This window comes from Aquila chrysaetos, chromosome Z (assembly GCF_900496995.4).
Source record: "Aquila chrysaetos chrysaetos chromosome Z, bAquChr1.4, whole genome shotgun sequence".
In the NCBI taxonomy this organism is placed as follows: Eukaryota; Metazoa; Chordata; class Aves; order Accipitriformes; family Accipitridae; genus Aquila; species Aquila chrysaetos.
In genome coordinates, this window is record NC_044030.1 from 38,545,974 (window position 1) to 38,562,751 (window position 16,778).

General features: G+C 36.8%; 2 protein-coding genes across 15 annotated transcripts in view; one reads left to right on the forward strand and one right to left on the reverse strand.

Annotated features, from left to right (window-relative positions):
* Window positions 1-2,820, forward strand: part of SEMA4D (semaphorin 4D) — a 99,648-nt gene extending 96,828 nt beyond the window's left edge. For all 3 annotated transcript variants that reach the window (XM_030005889.1, XM_030005890.1, XM_030005892.1), the window contains 2 exons: window positions 1,289-1,386; window positions 1,950-2,820. In XM_030005889.1, the coding sequence (XP_029861749.1) occupies window positions 1,289-1,386; window positions 1,950-1,979 (128 nt within the window). In that variant the 3' untranslated portion in view covers window positions 1,980-2,820. The remainder of the gene's footprint in view (window positions 1-1,288; window positions 1,387-1,949) is intronic.
* A 1,167-nt stretch (window positions 2,821-3,987) lies between these two features.
* SECISBP2 (SECIS binding protein 2) overlaps window positions 3,988-16,778 on the reverse strand; it is a 29,418-nt gene continuing 16,627 nt past the window's right edge. For 8 of the 12 annotated variants that reach the window (XM_030005870.1, XM_030005869.1, XM_041120608.1 and 5 more), the window contains 10 exons: window positions 16,348-16,470; window positions 15,028-15,160; window positions 14,765-14,920; window positions 12,208-12,377; window positions 10,522-10,660; window positions 9,932-10,061; window positions 7,934-8,154; window positions 7,044-7,198; window positions 6,401-6,602; window positions 3,988-5,586 (listed from right to left, as the gene is read on the reverse strand). In XM_030005870.1, coding sequence (XP_029861730.1) covers window positions 5,477-5,586; window positions 6,401-6,602; window positions 7,044-7,198; window positions 7,934-8,154; window positions 9,932-10,061; window positions 10,522-10,660; window positions 12,208-12,377; window positions 14,765-14,920; window positions 15,028-15,160; window positions 16,348-16,470 — 1,539 coding nt within the window. In that variant the 3' untranslated portion in view covers window positions 3,988-5,476. The remainder of the gene's footprint in view (window positions 5,587-6,400; window positions 6,603-7,043; window positions 7,199-7,933; window positions 8,155-9,931; window positions 10,062-10,521; window positions 10,661-12,207; window positions 12,378-14,764; window positions 14,921-15,027; window positions 15,161-16,347; window positions 16,471-16,778) is intronic. The other 4 variants (XM_030005881.1, XM_030005882.1, XM_041120610.1 and 1 more) reach the window with 1 other exon arrangement.

The window sequence follows — 16,778 nt, forward strand, 5'->3', positions numbered from 1 at the left end:
TTAGTATCCACATCAATTGTTTATGAAAAGGTTTTAGAGCTATAAAAATTCCTTCTTCCGCCCCCTCCCACAAAGGACTAACCTGCAAATTAGCAGTTATGATCCAGAAATGAAACCAAAACTGCTAAACTAAAGGACACAAATTGGAAGTTGGAGGAGTACTAGAGAGTTAAAAATAGGTACTCTGCCAGAACTCTACAGGGTAATGTAGAAAAATTCTTTTAATGCCAAGGAAGTGAGATGGTAAAGAGAAATGCCCACCACCCAGGATTTTTAAAAATCAGATGATTTGTAAACCACCTGTAGTTGGGTAAGGTCAGTTCACTAACTTCAGCAAGCTGTGCAAGATCTTTGGGTACCCACAACTCATTGCTGCAACTTGAGCATCATTTGCAACTAGCTTTTGAGAACTTATCCAGGCCTGAAGAAGGTCTGAATAGTCTTTAAAAAGACAGCTGGAGCAATGAAGATGATATAGTATGGATTTTCTTGCCAGGGTGAAGGAAAAATTAATTAGCTGGCTAATAACAAACACAAATTTGTCAAGAACAGCTCAACCCTTCTTTTTTCAGTGACAGAAAAAAGCAGCAGGAGTTACACAAGTTGTCTTGCCATCACTCCAGTAACTTTGAAGTGTGTCTTGGAAGCAGAATGAAAAGCATCTCAATGAAACTATCGTAAATGTAAAACAGAGAGGAGCCTTCACTATGCTCCAAAAGCATTATATATACTGTTGCTAGTGTCCCGACAGATAAATAGAAAATACATCGATGTATATCAACACCAGTGTTACATCCTGCAAGTAAAACTGGCAGACAGAATTAGAATTTTATCAAGATGCAGTAAAATAGCCCTTCTTAAGCTCTCAATGGAAAGAATAACTAACTACGCATCATTACCAAAAAATGGGGAAATTACAAACTGGACGTAGTCAGCTGTATCATATCATTCTTCGCCACAGGCTTGGTATGATCTAAGTGGAGCATTCCTGTGCTTCTTAAGAGTTCAAAGCCATCTAACTTGTAGGTCATATTTTCTAGACCTCGAATCACAGAGTCTGTTTACTCTGGAGGCTATTAAGTTAAGTTTGCTACAGAGGGGAAGAGACATGAGCATCTGAGTCGTATTGCTTCCAAATAACATGAGAGAAGGTAGAGCAAAATGAAGGACGAGGTGGTGGCTTTTGTTCCTTCTAGACCAATCCTCCACAGGAAGTACTGCAACTGAACAGATATCAACTTACTTCATCATTACATAGTTATGTAATCATCCCATGTACAATTCTCAGATGGTGCTGGTCAAGATGGATGGGCCAAAGAATTTAATATCTGGAGAAGTGCCATCAGTGAACATGACAAGATGATGCAAAACTGGAGGAAAACGTGGGTAAGAATTTATGGAAAAGAGATCTCCTACAGTGCTTTCTACCTGATGCACTACAGTCCCAATTTTATAAATAGCCTGTGATGCTTCTGCAACTGAATGTATTTATATAACAAAGTGAGTGGTGTTCCTGTACTCATCATCATTCCTGACACTCAGCAGTAAAATCTGCTCAATCCATGACATACATTAGTTATGTCAGCTTGCTCCTTCAGTCCACTAGCCAAGTGCTAATCAGTCAGTAGTTCTCAGCCTGCCCAAAACAGTTAAGTCTATGTATACTGAATATAGTAGATTAGTTTCACCATGTCTGTAGACTAATTGGATTGCAGAGACTACTGGACTTCATAGATGGTACTGTCCATCAAAGCTGGCCTTCCTTTAAAAGAAGGAGCCCATACTTAGCTTTTAATGTTTTTCTCTAACAGTTAGAACAAGGATTACTTTTGGTAACTTTGGGATACAATACATGCTTGTTGCATGTGGAACAGTTAGTATAGGCAAGCTTTAAACCCTATTTTAATTTTTAAAAAGCAATATTAACACATCATTCTGAACTTCTTCAGGAGAGCTGCAAGAAGAAAAACACCCTCTAATGGACAAAGGAACAAACAGGCTAGGAGGAGAAATGTATGCAAGTTAGAGTACCCAGTCCTCTTATTATCACAGCATTCAAAGATGTATTTGTGAGTACCAGTGCTGGCATTAACACTGATATTCAGGAGAATCACCTGAAGCTTGAGGTGGAAGAGGATATCCTTACTGCACCAAAGAATAACTAAGTTACATGCTACAAGAAAGGCCACCCATCCCATGCTGGAACTATCTCTAGCTTTCTGATGCCAGTTATTTCACCATAATGAAGAACAAAAGTGGTCTCAGTAAGACTTGTGCTGCTCAAACAATGTAATATGATGTATGGCTTCTGTTTTCATTAAGCAAAGCAGTTAATTTTGGGCTTGAGGATCTTGGCATGTGATTTAGAGATTAATAATAAGATGTGAATCATGTTTATTTAAAGGCACTTCACCTCACCCATTTATTTTCTTTTATTGTGTTTACCCTTATACTCTGTTCCCAGAGTTTTGAAAAGCATTCCTTTCTGGTGTCAGCAAGTTCATTTGTTCAAATGTATTTCCTTTGGTAATGAAGTTTCTGTACCATATAAAGAACTTCTGACTAATGCTCAAAATACAGATAGATTACAAAACACCCAAGTTAAAGCAGACTCTTCAGTTTTTGCAAATTATTCTTCTATATTTGAGATAACTGTGGTAGCTTTAAAAAATTCTATGTTGAATGAATTCTAAGACTATTCCTAGTGAACAACTGCAGATTGAAAATGTAAGGACTTGCTTAATCCACAGTGAAATTGTTTTACTGCATTGCTGTTCAGAGTTTTGACCTGCATCTAATAAAGAAAAGGCTGAGGCATAATTCAGGTTTTCTGTCTTATCTTCTCAATGGTTTTCAACAATCTGGAAGCATGTAAGATTCCACCTAAGAATCACTATATCTTGAGTCCATGGGGACAGCTGCTCCCAGCAATACCAGAAAGCTTTATACTTGTCCCTAAATTATCCCCTAACAGGTAAGATTTAAATTAAATCATTTCCCACATAGAGTAAGGAGAATGCTTTCCCCAAAGACTTTCCTGAGTGACCAGCCCTTTTTTTTTTTTCCCAATACCAGACCACCTTGTGGTCACACATGCAGGGTGAAAATTCTTACACACAAAACCATTTTCCCTACTTTTCACATTGGTAATCATAAATTTAATGCTGATGCAGACTTCTGACATCAATGTTCAGAGGGAATTTTTTCCCCATTGTGTTTCTCTTATGGCTAAGGGACAACTATAGAAAGACTTTTCTTGAATTTTCCCTCCTCTATTTGTTCAATAGATTTGGAGCAGACTTAAGTTTAGTTCTGTAGTGCTGAGTGGGAAGGTAAGGCTTTGTAAGATTGAGGTCAGAGTTTAAGAAAGATGAGCATAGCTGAACTTTGCCTTGCCTCTACAGCAGAGCACTGCAAGCAGTAAAAAAAGATTGCCAGATCTCTTGTTTTTTCACAAAGCTGAGCTAAACATCTGTGTAACAGAATTAGTGAACACAGCTGTGACGCCTTACAGTGAATTCTTCTGCTACATTCTAAGAACAGGAGGTAACTCGCTAAGATTTTGAACAACCTATAATGTTTCCAAAGTAATTTTTCATGCTCTTCTACAGTAAAACAAAATAGAAAATATAGTAATAAAATAAAAAAAAAAAAGCTGTTAATGTGATCTTCACCAACTGGTCCCCATTCCATGCAGTGACTAGGTTTAGCAGTTGCAGAGTTTTAGATATGTATCAAAGTGGCTCAAGTACAAATAAATCACAGCTTACCTCTGGATAATGTTATCTGCTGGCCAAAACCATCTTTCATCACTGGGATCCTTCACCCTCAATTTCCACTTAAGATTAGAAGAAACTAATACAAAAACATCATCATCATAAGTAATGACCAACTGTGCATTTCAGCTTAAGGTTGGCTTCCCTCACCAATTTTCTTCCTTAAAACTGACATTTCAATCATCATTAAATGCCCACTAGAAGAGTTTACTTAAGTCACAACCATACTTTATAGAATCAATATCGTAACAGATTTTATACAATTTACATTCTACAAAATGGTTTGAATTTCGAAATTATTTAATTATTTATCACTTCTAACTTCACAAGGCAGCTACTTTCCAAAGTATTGCACTACAAATGTTCAATGTGGTGAAGCACTTACAGACATGCTTCAGTGATGCTGGTAGCAGCACATGGCATCTGTATCATCTTCCAGAACAGTTGACAGAAGTTACACGTGCATCCTCCAATTACTGTCTTTACACTTGCCCTCTTATGTCTGCAACTTGTAAATAATGGTATTTATACAGGACATTTCCACTAAGGTGCTCCACCACCATTATAAGCACATTTTGTTTTTAAAATTTTATTTCCTATAAGATAAAAATTTTATTTGCTCTAAGATACAATTTTTATTTCCTATAAGATACAATTTTTATTTCCTGTAAGATAAAAATTTTATTTCCTGTAAGATACAAATTTTCCCTACCTTAGATACAAACTGAGATTGATCAAAAATTATTACACATACATACCAACACAACCCCAAACTGAAGGAATGAGGAGTCTGTTCGCATGGAGAAGGTACAGATAGGATAGCAGGCTGGCATATTTGCTGTCCTTCAATATCTTCTAACTTCGAAGCAAGACCTATGATAAACTAGGCTCAGTAGCATCAGAAACATCAAAGCAGGACCTATGATAAACTAGTCTCAGTAGCAGCAGAAACATCATCATTATACACTCAATCAACTTTATAATATTTCTAAACAGAGCATTTTCACTTCAGAAATTTCAGACCTTTGTAGTCCATGCTCTCTCCTTTACACCTGCTGTATGATCCCAGAAGAACAAAATATCACAAAGAAGAGCTAACTGGGAACTTTGTCATCGTGGTCTTTCTTAATTAGTTTAAGTCAAGCTGCCTGCCGAAAATTAATTTCTTGTTGACTGGAAGAAAATTACTTTGATGCCAGCCTGCCCACCTGAGCAGGTTTATTTAGAAGAAAAAACCAAAACCAAACCCACTATAAAAACCAGTTAAAGTTCTTTAAACGAGTGAAAAATAAAAAACAAATCCCTGCAAGCCCCAACGTTCTGCCTCACGGAATCTCTTCCCAAATAAAATTATCGTTCTAGCAAGTTCTAACACTAACTAAGTTAGTGTTAGCAAATTCTACTCACTAACAAATCAATGCTAGTCCATAAAACCACTGAAGTATGCCAGGCTCGTTCAAGTGGTTCGGGGCTAAGAGAATTTGCTGTTGTCATCTGCTATAGTAATCAGCCAAATACATAAAATGTAAAAGCATTAGCCAGTGCCTCATGTGCTGCAGCGTGTATTTTGATTAAATGGATTCAGAACAGTTTACTTGGCTGACTTCAGATACTACTTAAAATTATTTGATTTTGCTACCCTCTTCCTAGAGGTCTAAAAAAAAAAAATATGAAAAGCCCCAATAGAATTGGATCTGGATTTACTGATGCTCTTCTGAATTCACTATCACCATGTCAGCAGCTGCACTCTTTTCCAGTTCCAGTGCATACGGGTTATACTCTTCTTCAAGTTTTCTCTTCCAGATTTTAACTAGGGAACGTTAGAATAAAAAGAAAAAACAAACAAAAAAAACAACAAACCGGTTACTGTATAGTACTTGAGGAAAAAGTTTAAAATGAAAAGTCACACTGATTATCTATCTCCTCCTCCAAGTAAGCGCTGAGATAAGTAAGCACATGGGCATATTGGCAGGTACTCCACGTGACATTGGCTCACGCATGGAAGAATGCTTTAGGAGTGATGGGATCCATTGAGGTCCTTGTGTCCAGCCCCCTACTCAAGCAAGACTAACTCTAAAGGTGGATGCAACTTTAAAAAAAAAGTCAGAAGTTTTCAAAACTTTCGAAGAAGTTTTAAGTTGCCTAGTATCAGTGATAACTGTTGTCTGGTGAGTGTACAAGCAGAGCTGGAGGAACGTGTTTCTAGAAGTGGAAGGCCTTTACAAAACATGAACACTTTTGGACAGGAAGATGCATCTTAAACGGGCTTTAATACAAAACTTAAGTCCACCATGGCTATAGAGTATGCACTTCTAGAAAAAAACTTGGAGGATTTTTTAACAAATAGAAATAATAAGGAGCTCTGTTAAACCTCCTTGGACAAAGCAATGAGTACCACCTGCCATCAGTGGATTTCAGAGAGGAATTTTCTCTAAGACTTCCTTAGCAAGAGCTGACCTCAGGTTTTTAAAACTACAAGGACAGGGGGAAATCACAGAAAAGCAGAATTTCCCTCCTTACTAACCACTAAAGTGTCAGGTGTCATTTGTTTCAGTGAAAATCGTAGAATTGAAGAGCACTTTTTGAACGAAAACTGAACCAAAACGAAGCCAGTAAATACTCACTATAATTTGGTACATCCTCATCAGAGTCCTTGGAAGATGTTTTAACAGTTTCTGATAAGCCATTTTTTTCATAATCAGTGGTCAAGATGCTGGGTTGGGTTTCTCTTAGTCCTCCTTCAGCTTCTTCCTCTAAAGCTGCTATCATATCTTTGTAGGCCTTCCTGGCCTCTGTTGTCAGTTGTACCATTCTATGAAAATGGTCCTGTGGAAATATAAAATATTAGGAGAGCTTAAAAGATATATTAAGTTTCAACATCTCCATGAAAATCTGTAATGAATATTCCTTATTCAGAACATATATGTTCATATATAAAAGTTGAGCAGCTAAGTATGTATAAAGACATAAAAACTAAACCATTTATATGCATTTATAAAAACACCAAATTCTCTTGGAAAAAAAAAATTTGGAAAGAGATTGAGATGGAGAGGATGTCAGGAAGAGATGCCCAAACTACTATTTTGAACAGTGCTGAGTGGCTGTACTTCTAAAGCCACAATTTTTTGTGTAAGTCACGGACCTGAGATAAAGAGTATTAAGTGTGCAAAAGCAAAACAAACAAACAAAATCTTAAAAGTGCCCCCCCCCCCTTACAGCTAAAAAGTAAAGCTGGACAAAAACATGAACCTATGTATTTCAGCTTACCTGAGCCCCATCATAGCTAAAAATTCCCACCACGCTCACAGGCACTGCTTTGTTCACACAGCGGCCCAGGGCCTTGCGATTAAGGGCAAAAACAAATGGGATATTCTGTTCACAGGCACAGTCAATAATGTTGTGTAGAGTCTCATCCAAACCACCTGGAGCAGACAACAGAATTAGCAAAGAATGATACTATTCAAGCTGATTCTAACTAAAGGACAGTACTGTTAAAAGACAGCAAAAAATACCCTAAGATAATGAGTGCGTTTTGAAATTACAAGAGGTTATAGGAAAAAAATACATGGATCTCAGTAATAGCATTAGATCTCCATTTTTAAAGGAGAATTTGACATTTTTTTCCCAATTCTTAATTAGCAGTATCGTTAGACTGCTACTATTCCATATTTTATGTGTAGTATAGTCTAATCTAGTATTAAAAAAAAGACTCAGCTGCTAAGAAATTATTTAAAAGTTAATAGAAAGTAATGACAATAATGACAAATTTTAAACAAACTATCACTGACAACTTATTGTCAATCTGTGGCCTAAGAGACTGACACAGCAGGACTTCTTGTGGTGGCACAGCTGGCACTAGTAACCTTTGTCTCTTCTCAGCTGTGCCAGTGCAATCTTTGGTGCAGCTGCACTGCAAATTGATAACTAAAGAGATGCTCATTTCAGGTAACTTCCCCCACCCCAGATAGTGTTGACTCACCTCACACTTCAGCTGTACAGCAGTAAACAATCTGAAGAAAGAAGGCATCTTTCTATGACTGCATTTCAAAGGCTACTCAAATAAGTTCCTCCAATAATAATACTGCTGCCAGCATACTGAGTCTGCTTTTTTACATTTCTTTTATTAAACCAACATTTTTTTTTTAAAACTTACTTACCCTTTGACTGAATCTTTTCACAGTTAGGAGAGATGATGACACACTTCAGTTTTTTCAGCTTCAGATGTTTCAAAACTTCTCTAAGACCCATAACAAGCCTGCGTTTTATCTTGGCCTTTACTGGGTCTTTCTGATACAAGCGATCTTGGAAACGAACCAGTTCTTTTAAGAGATCTGTCACACAACTGTCAACTTCTTTACTAAGTACCTGGCTGCAATAACTGGAAGAAAGAATCAATTAAATATTAAAACCCCTAAAATTACAAATATGTAACACATAAATATGTAATATGTAAAATAGAAACAGTTTACATTCTATGCTATGTCTTTGTTTTTTTCTGTTTCCACTCCAAACACACTTGTTATACACATGAGAAGAAAAATTTACTTAAGATTTTTCTCAGTGGCTGAGAACTTACAGAAAGTTTTGTTAACTTGTGGTATCTGACTCCCCTATCAAACTATACTCAGAATACATACACATGTACAATAAGCCTATATATATATATTTCATACCAATAAATATGTATGTACATGTTTTTCTGTTGAAGCACTTTTCTGAGGGCATTTATTTTGACCTATGTAAATCAAAGTACAGCAACCAGAGTATAAAATTCTAAGTTATTTCTACAAATACAAGGCTACTTATAACAAAGATGGAAATCTGGATCAAATTCCTCCTCCCCAGGTTCCTATTTTTTTGTCCATCATCCTATTTCACTTATCAAACTACAGCCTTGTGGTGTTCATAAGGAAAGGATAAAACCAGATGTACTTCATCCTTCTAGTATTCCCTGGGAAAGATCAGGGTTCCGAATTATTTTTTCCCCCATCTTTTACACAAAGAATTGTTCAGTAAAGAAGGGTCTCAAAGAGAAAAACTAAAGATATCTCAACTGCACAGTCAACAGAAAGATGCCAAGTGGCAAATTCACATAAGATTATGAGAAGAGATTGCAAGATCTATCCTGGATCTTAGGGATACAATTACCTCAAAATTTTATTGAAGTTACAAGAGTTTTTATTTACTATTTCCAGTTGATTTCACCAAGTCTCAAAGACAAGTCTACTAAAACACTGAAAACCTAATCTAAAGACACAAAATACTCAAAGCTTTGCTGAATGCTCTACATCCTATAATAGGCAGGACTGAGTTGCCCGATACATACTCAACCCATACTGTTTACTTTCAGTAAAACAGTGTTGCATAGACACAAATTAAGTAATTTTTAATGCAATGAAAAGTTAAATTAGAGCTAACACATGGCATCAGGAAGATAAAGAATGGCTGTATCAATATTAACCATTACTATAACATGAACTGCAAAAAGGCTGGTGGTGCCTTTATGGGAGGAAAACTAAAAGTTACACACTGCTTACCTAAAGTAACTGTTATAAACTGTGATGACTGGATCTCTGACCTCTTCTCATAGAGTAATGACTATTACTTCTTTTATAATGAAACATCTATACACATTTGTTTAAACAAAACTAAAAGTGTTTGCACATAATAACCCATAAATCTTCCCTTTATTTCTCTCCCTAGCCACAACAGGAAAATGTCATCTGGCTAGTCACATTCTTTACATCTTTGCCCTTTGGTTTGGCAGCAGAAAACCAAAGTACACACTAAAAGTAAGGTGTACTACTCTTTGTCTTAAATCTTAAGGTGGAACTCCATTTATTTAAAATAAGGTACTTATACTTTAACAGCAGCTCCTTTTCCTTCCTTAGCCTCTAATGAATTTCTGATCATCTTTTTTCCTTCAAGGAACATGCATTTTGAAGTGAGAATTACAACAGTGTACAGACTATTTCTCTGGATATCATGTCTTTCTTTATGTGTCAGCTTACAGAAAAACCGAAAAAAAAAAAATTTAGAACCTTCAGTCTAAACTCCAATTATTGTTGCACAGAATGCAATTAATGTATCTTGTTTGAAAAATGCTGTATTGGTGGTACTGTGGAAAACCAGATATCAATACAATCAATACTTACTCTCTAAAATTCCTACTATGGATTTTTGGAAGACTAAAGGTTAGCTGCTTTGAAGTCATAGAACTTTCTGTTGAGTCCTTGATCCCTGTGTTCTCCAGAAACCCTTCAGCAACTTGTGCTGCAGGAACAGCTATCATGTAAATAAAGATATTTCAATGAAAAGACAGACCAAAAAGCACTGTGAAGAGACTAACTTGTCTCTGCAAGAGATACTTGACATTACTTCAGTATTACAACAGTCTGTGGTAGTAGGGGAACAGGTCATACATTTTTTTTATCTCCTCGTTTTTATTATTGTGCCTCTTTTTAAATAGATTCACAGAGAGATGTAGGGACTCTCATAACAACATATAATAAATCCAACAGGCATAAAAGTGTGGAACAGTAATCAGAATCCCAATTACTCAACTGCATCGACTACAAGCTTTGGCACACTTTAAACTCTAGGTAAGCCCAAGCTGAATCTTAGAAAATTCTGAAGTTACAGTTTTCATTTGGCAGTATCCAGTACACATTTTTGAAAGTACTAAGTGCACTCACTCTCAAATCTCCATCTACATATGGTATTATAGCTTTCTCTTGAAAGATACCTGCTTGACTATCCTGTAGAAGCGTTTCATCTTCAGTAATATTTTCTGTGGACTGACAGATACTATCTTCATCTTTTGGTACTGCTGTCTGTTCTAACAGGTGTTGCTGTTTTCGTTGTTCTCTTTCTTTCAGAATAATCTAGAAAATATATAAATAAACCCCAAATCAATTCAATGTCATATAGATAACAAAGCAGTTTCTTTTACCAAGTGTTTACATACAGACCATTCATAAAGAAGTTTGGCACTACCATTCAAAGTTTACAACAATTGGGGTTTTTTTATTTGCACATAAAAGGAAAGATATTCCCTAAATCTACATAAAAAAGGACTTTTTCCTTGATTATCAGTGTCTGGGTGGAGAAAATAATACTAGGGATCAACTACAAGGGCAGAACTAAAGTTAAAGTGACAAATTGCTTCAATGCAGAGAAGCAGGTGAAAAAGTCTCCCTTTTTACCTTTCTTTTTCAGACTGTCAATTTGTAGGAATTCAGCCAAACACTTAAGTACATATATATATACGTATATGCAGTTACTCTTCCCCCTTATTACCCTGTTAAAAATCTTGAGTCAGTCTAATAGATTGCTGTCTCTGAATTTGCTGGTTGAAGAAAAAGAAGAAATTACCATGGATAGCTAAAGCATATAGTACACAGAAGGAAGTAAAGTAGGGCATAAGCTGGATCCAAACATGCTACTGTAGGTGAAAGCAACAATCAGTTTCCTAAAACTCATCTTCCTTCTCTGCTTTCATAGGTGCCAAGAAACAGTTATTGTATATATAACCACTAGCTTAGCTAATCTACCCAAAATTTGTAATTAATTACACCACAGAAACTAATTGCAAAAGTAAATTTCTCCATTTGCATTTGTCAAAGATGAACAAACAAAAAAAATAAGTTCCCTACCATACTCAGAACACAGGTATTACACAGACAAAGCAATCTTTGTCTTCTCAAACTTATTTTGGAAAATAGGTGGCATGAAGATAGAACAGCCAGAAGACACAGTAATTAGTATCACTCCCCAGAGTTTGTTATATGTTCTATGTTGTTTACTTTGTACAGTTCTCAAATTCAATTAAGCAGAACAGAATAACCACTAAACTACCTTCACTAGCTCCACAAGAATTCTAGACCAGAAAGTGACCAGCGATGAAGCAGTAGCTGAAAATCCTCTATACAGAAGACATGACAGGAAGCAATGTGAATGGGCAAAGAGGGAAGATACAAGAGAAATGGCCAGGTGGATCTAACACTAGTTGCTGCAGAATCAGCTGAAGTTCTGGCTTGGAAGAGCACAGAAACATTAAATACTACCTTTGTTGGATCCATTCTCCCCAGTCCTGCAAATAAGCATATCTTGTCCAAACCAAGTAAGATTTCTTTGGATGTCCCCCTGTACCAATGATGTGTGGACACTTTTGTAGTGGCACTTCTTCAGCTATCAAGTGATTTAAGTGAGAAAATATACTTTGGGGAAATTTGTATATGCTATTTAGCGAGACTCCCCTCTTCTCCCCCACACCCCCTCCCCTTTTTTAAACCAAGGAAAGCTAAAATTGAATTTAGACAAGTGGACGCTGAGATGCAAATCTCCATACCAGAAGGTTTAATACACTCACAGAGTAATACTGAAGTTACATTAGCCTGTATTGTACAATTTAAGGTAAAAATATGAGCACCTTTTTAAGAGGTGTTGGTCTCTTTGCTTTAGGGACTTCTCTCTGTTTCCCTTTCTTTACCAAAGGAGCGCTGGAATCCAAAGGGTTATGAGGCATCTTTCCTTGGTTTAACCGGTGACTTTTTGTGGCTGTAGCAGGTTCTTTAGAAAGCAATGGTATGGCACCACCAACTGAGATAAAAAAAAAGTCTGCATCATACAACTATAACAAATACCTAAACTAGAATCCAATGCAAGTTTAATGACTGGATTAGAGCTAGTATACACATATTAAATTTGTGTTGTGTTGCTATTAAGAATATTTATAGGCAATCCTGTGTCATTAAACAATGTTACTTAATAAAGGTACTCCTCCCAAAAGACTGACATGTCCTCTACTTTTACTATACAACTAGAATCACAAGCTCTGTCCCTGAACTCTCAAAAGCAGAATTTGGCAAAATACTCCACTCCAAGCTACCTTCAACACCATGCCATGCCAGCTTGGTAAACCTTCAGGAATCCCCATGTTTCATGGCAATGGCATTTCCTCCTCCACAGATTCTGTGCTGCGTTAAGATAAATACTGAGTTGCAGTATTACAGATTTTAGATTTAATTGCTGTAAATAGTCTGGAGCATTTAGCCCTACCATTTGTTACACCTTAATGATGTTGGATGAAGTTCATTTGCAGATGGGTAATGAGTAATGCAAAGCTACAGGTAAGTTTCTTTTGCTTAACCAGCACAGCTCTCAGATGTCTACTTTACTTGTATTTTTCAGAGGGTTTAGAGCACAGAAGCTTTAAATGACTTGTTAATTGCCAGGTCACGGAACCTGGACCTTCCAAACCATGACCTCACACCCTAAAAACTACTCTCCCTTTTCAACTTGCTATCAGTACCAATTGCTGTATCCTGTGAGGGCACTTTGTCAAACTTCAGTTACCTGCAATATAAACCAGGTTACATTAGCAAGTCAATGAAGAGGATGACGTAAGTATCAGTGGAAGGAGCTTGACACCTTTGTACCTCAGGCAACCTCCCTCCCCTAAAAACCACCTAAAGTTTCTGGCACTTTGTCTTAAGCCATCTTCATTTAGTGCTTCCAAACTATTTATATGCTGATCCTCCAACACCACATACAGTATTATTAGCATAACAGTTTACTTCATAAAACTGCTACACCGCAACTTTTCTTTTTTTGGCTCCGTGTAACAAAGGCAAATTCAGAACACTGCCAAGAACATTGCGCAGTATGTTAGCACAGATGGCTACAAGAATTGAAGCTGGATTTGAAGCAACACATAAGTATACATCCTGCAGACACACGGTATTTCCTTCACTGTGTACCTCATCTCTTAATTTCAGATTCACAGAGTTCTCATGTTCCTGAACTTTATGGCTTTAACAGTTTGTGTCATTTTGCATGATTGATGCATTTCCAAAATGTAATTTAAATTAAAATAATTACTGCTTTACTATGCTGTTCCATCCACACATTATTTACCAAATGAAGTAGTAAGTGGAATAAAATAACTTTGTTTGCAGTCACACTCCTTGCCCTTCTTTTTCAGTGTGCTTCTCTTCTGGTTACAGAGATCAGCACAATGAGACTTCACAAACTAAAGTTACATTTTGGTACACACTAATTTAATGGGTGCACTGAATGTTAAAAAAATTATAAAGCTGAGGTAACATCTGCCTTATACTTCCAGGATACGAACATGACATATCAATTTCTCTTCTGCAGCAGATTCAGACACAGGCAATTTAATATTAGAAAACAGGTATTGTGACCCATACCTTTGTGCTCCACCATCTACTCGCCAATCCATGCACTGTGTAATTTTACAGAAACAAAACTGGTTATTAGCACCTCTGCAGCATTGAGTTTGACTGACTCAAATGAAAAAAAAGAGATCAATGGCAGAATAAGAATCTAAAAAAGCATCTTACAAGTTCTCTCAGTTAGTGAAGGAAAATCTCAACAATGCTTGGTATTTTGACCTTTTTATTTAAAGATCAGCTATCTCATTAAACGTTGTGAGATGAATTATCTTGTGATTAGCTGTCTTTCTGAAATAATTTTTTTAAAAACTCTTTACTGAAATAAGGAGAGAAATTTTATCATTATTGAATTCTAGCAAACATCATGCTTCCTTTTGCAACATATACTGCATTAACATAGCCAAAACTAAATTTTGACCTACAATGAAAAAGACACTGAGCTATTTGTTTCTGCTTCCTGGTTATGCATCCACAAGGTCTGAAACATTCTCTCCATCACCAAAACCTAGCATTTTGTTAACAGCAATTATTTCACAATTATCAGGCATGACAGAACTCATCCTTTGGCTTGGGCTGATTGACTCTTGTATAACCCCTGGTGTTTGCAAAGGAGCTTTTTCACTCAAGTTACAGCTCTAAGATTTCTAGCATCACAGGAGCTTAAGAAAGCCTTTGTTACTGTGTAGCCCCTTCCTGCAGGTTCAGATCACAACAGTAACACACATATTTAAGACAAAGCAAAAACCTCCACAAACATTAGTATTTTCGTCAAAGCTAAATTTCAATTACCTCTCATATTTATATAAGGTATTTTTTTACAAATTATTGTCCTGAGGATTTTTCTTTTCCCAGGTCTTCCTCCAAACAATTTAGATCGCCATGCTTTTAAAATGTTTTTTAAAAGAACCTTCATTTTCTCTTGTATCGTGTGAACTGTGCTCTTGCCTGCATATTCAGAGATCATTACAGATCAGAAATCAAGCCACATTTAACATCTGAATACTTAAAAACAACTCAAGCTGAAAGAAAGGAAGTTTCATTGTAACCAATACCTGAAAGCACCACAGGTTTAGAAGACTGTTTTGACTTCTCCGTTTGCTGCTTCTGCTCCAAGACTGCCAGCATGCCACCCAAATCCAATTGCACAGGAATTTGACTCTTCTTACCACTGCTCCTGGATGTTTCCTGAACAAGTTCAGTAGCAATTAGTAATGCTCTCCATTTCAGAATGTACAGACTGTTATTTTGTATGGTATGTAATACACTCTTAACATCTTCATCCACGATACTTCTGATTTTTAACTTGATTCAATGAAAGTATTTTGATCTTTAAATACACATCAACTTTAATGTGAAACATAAAAAACCAGAAACAGTTCAAATAACTTCTGAATAGCTACTAGAATAAAGCATAGAAGTATAAAGTCTTTAATAAAGGAGGCGCTTTATGTCAAGCTCCCACTTTGGTGAGGCTGCCACCTATCTTTGAAAAAGAAAAAACGCTTACCAGAATTGAAAGGTTTGTTAAAAGTACAGAAAAACTACTCTGTGAATATTCCAGGGTATGTGATTGCAATACATATATATCATGTTCAATGCCTTATTAAAAAGAGAGGTCATCATCTTTAAGCACCACCTCCTCATAAGCAGTAATCTTTCTGTCTGCTTTGAAAAGGCAAAAGCGGTGTCCCACACTTTGCACATTTAATGATTGAGAATATAAAAAGATTACAAATGAATAGTCTAGCAAGACTACAAAAGGGTAAACTACTAGGGCAGAACATATTAAGGAAATGATTCACAGATTTTGTACTTTTAGAAGTCTTATCCTGGAGGATCAATTCATTATAGCTCCTGTTACAATAGGGTTAAGAAATGTGACCTCCTTCTGAGCCTAGGATCTCATCTTGCATCACAGGTATGCCAGACCAACACGGAACTACTTACTGACCTCACTGTTGCTCCGTATTTCTCCTCCTTGCCCCAAGCGAAGTGGATCTCCTTGCCTCCTTTTCTTAACCTGGCAGAACCACTTTCAAGAGGTTCCCAACTCCCTAAGACAATCAGTTTGGACTACATTTATGCCATGATCAAGTAAGACAGATGAAAGAAAAATTCCTGATATCTGAAACTCGCAGACATTAATGAAAAGCTAGTATTTTTCCCTAAACACTGTACCCCGAACTGGGGGTTAGCAATTACTACCACTGAGTGCTTCTGATCAGGAGAATCTTGTCAGTTATCTCAAAGTATGAATGACAAAGTATGAATACAATTGCAGATGAGCTTGGACTTACATCTTATATTTAAATATGCTAATTTCCTTTGTCACTTTGAGTTGTAAACTTCTTTTCAAACATGAATTAATTTACCTGTGTTTTCTTTCTTTCTAACATAGAAGATGAAGCTTGCTTCCCTGACAGTCCATCCACCACCTTGGGAGTTCCATCCAGTGTGGGAGACCGACTATCCCAAGGCTCTTCGGGGAGATGGATCTTTGAAATTTAGAGACAAAAAGTGACAGGGAGGAAGAGGAAATATTAAGACACATGCAAAAGTGTAAAGTGAAAATGATATTAAATTCAAATGGAGCATAGACAGTGGGATTGAGTGCACCCTCAGCAAGTTTGTGAATAACACTAAACTGAGTAGTACAATTGACATGCTTCAGGGAACGGATGCCATCCCGAGTGACCTTGACGGGCCTGAGGAGTGGGCCTGTGTGAACTTCATGAAGTCTGACAAGGCCAAGTGCAAGGTCCTGCACCTGGGTTGGGGCAACCCCCAGGATCAATACAGGCTG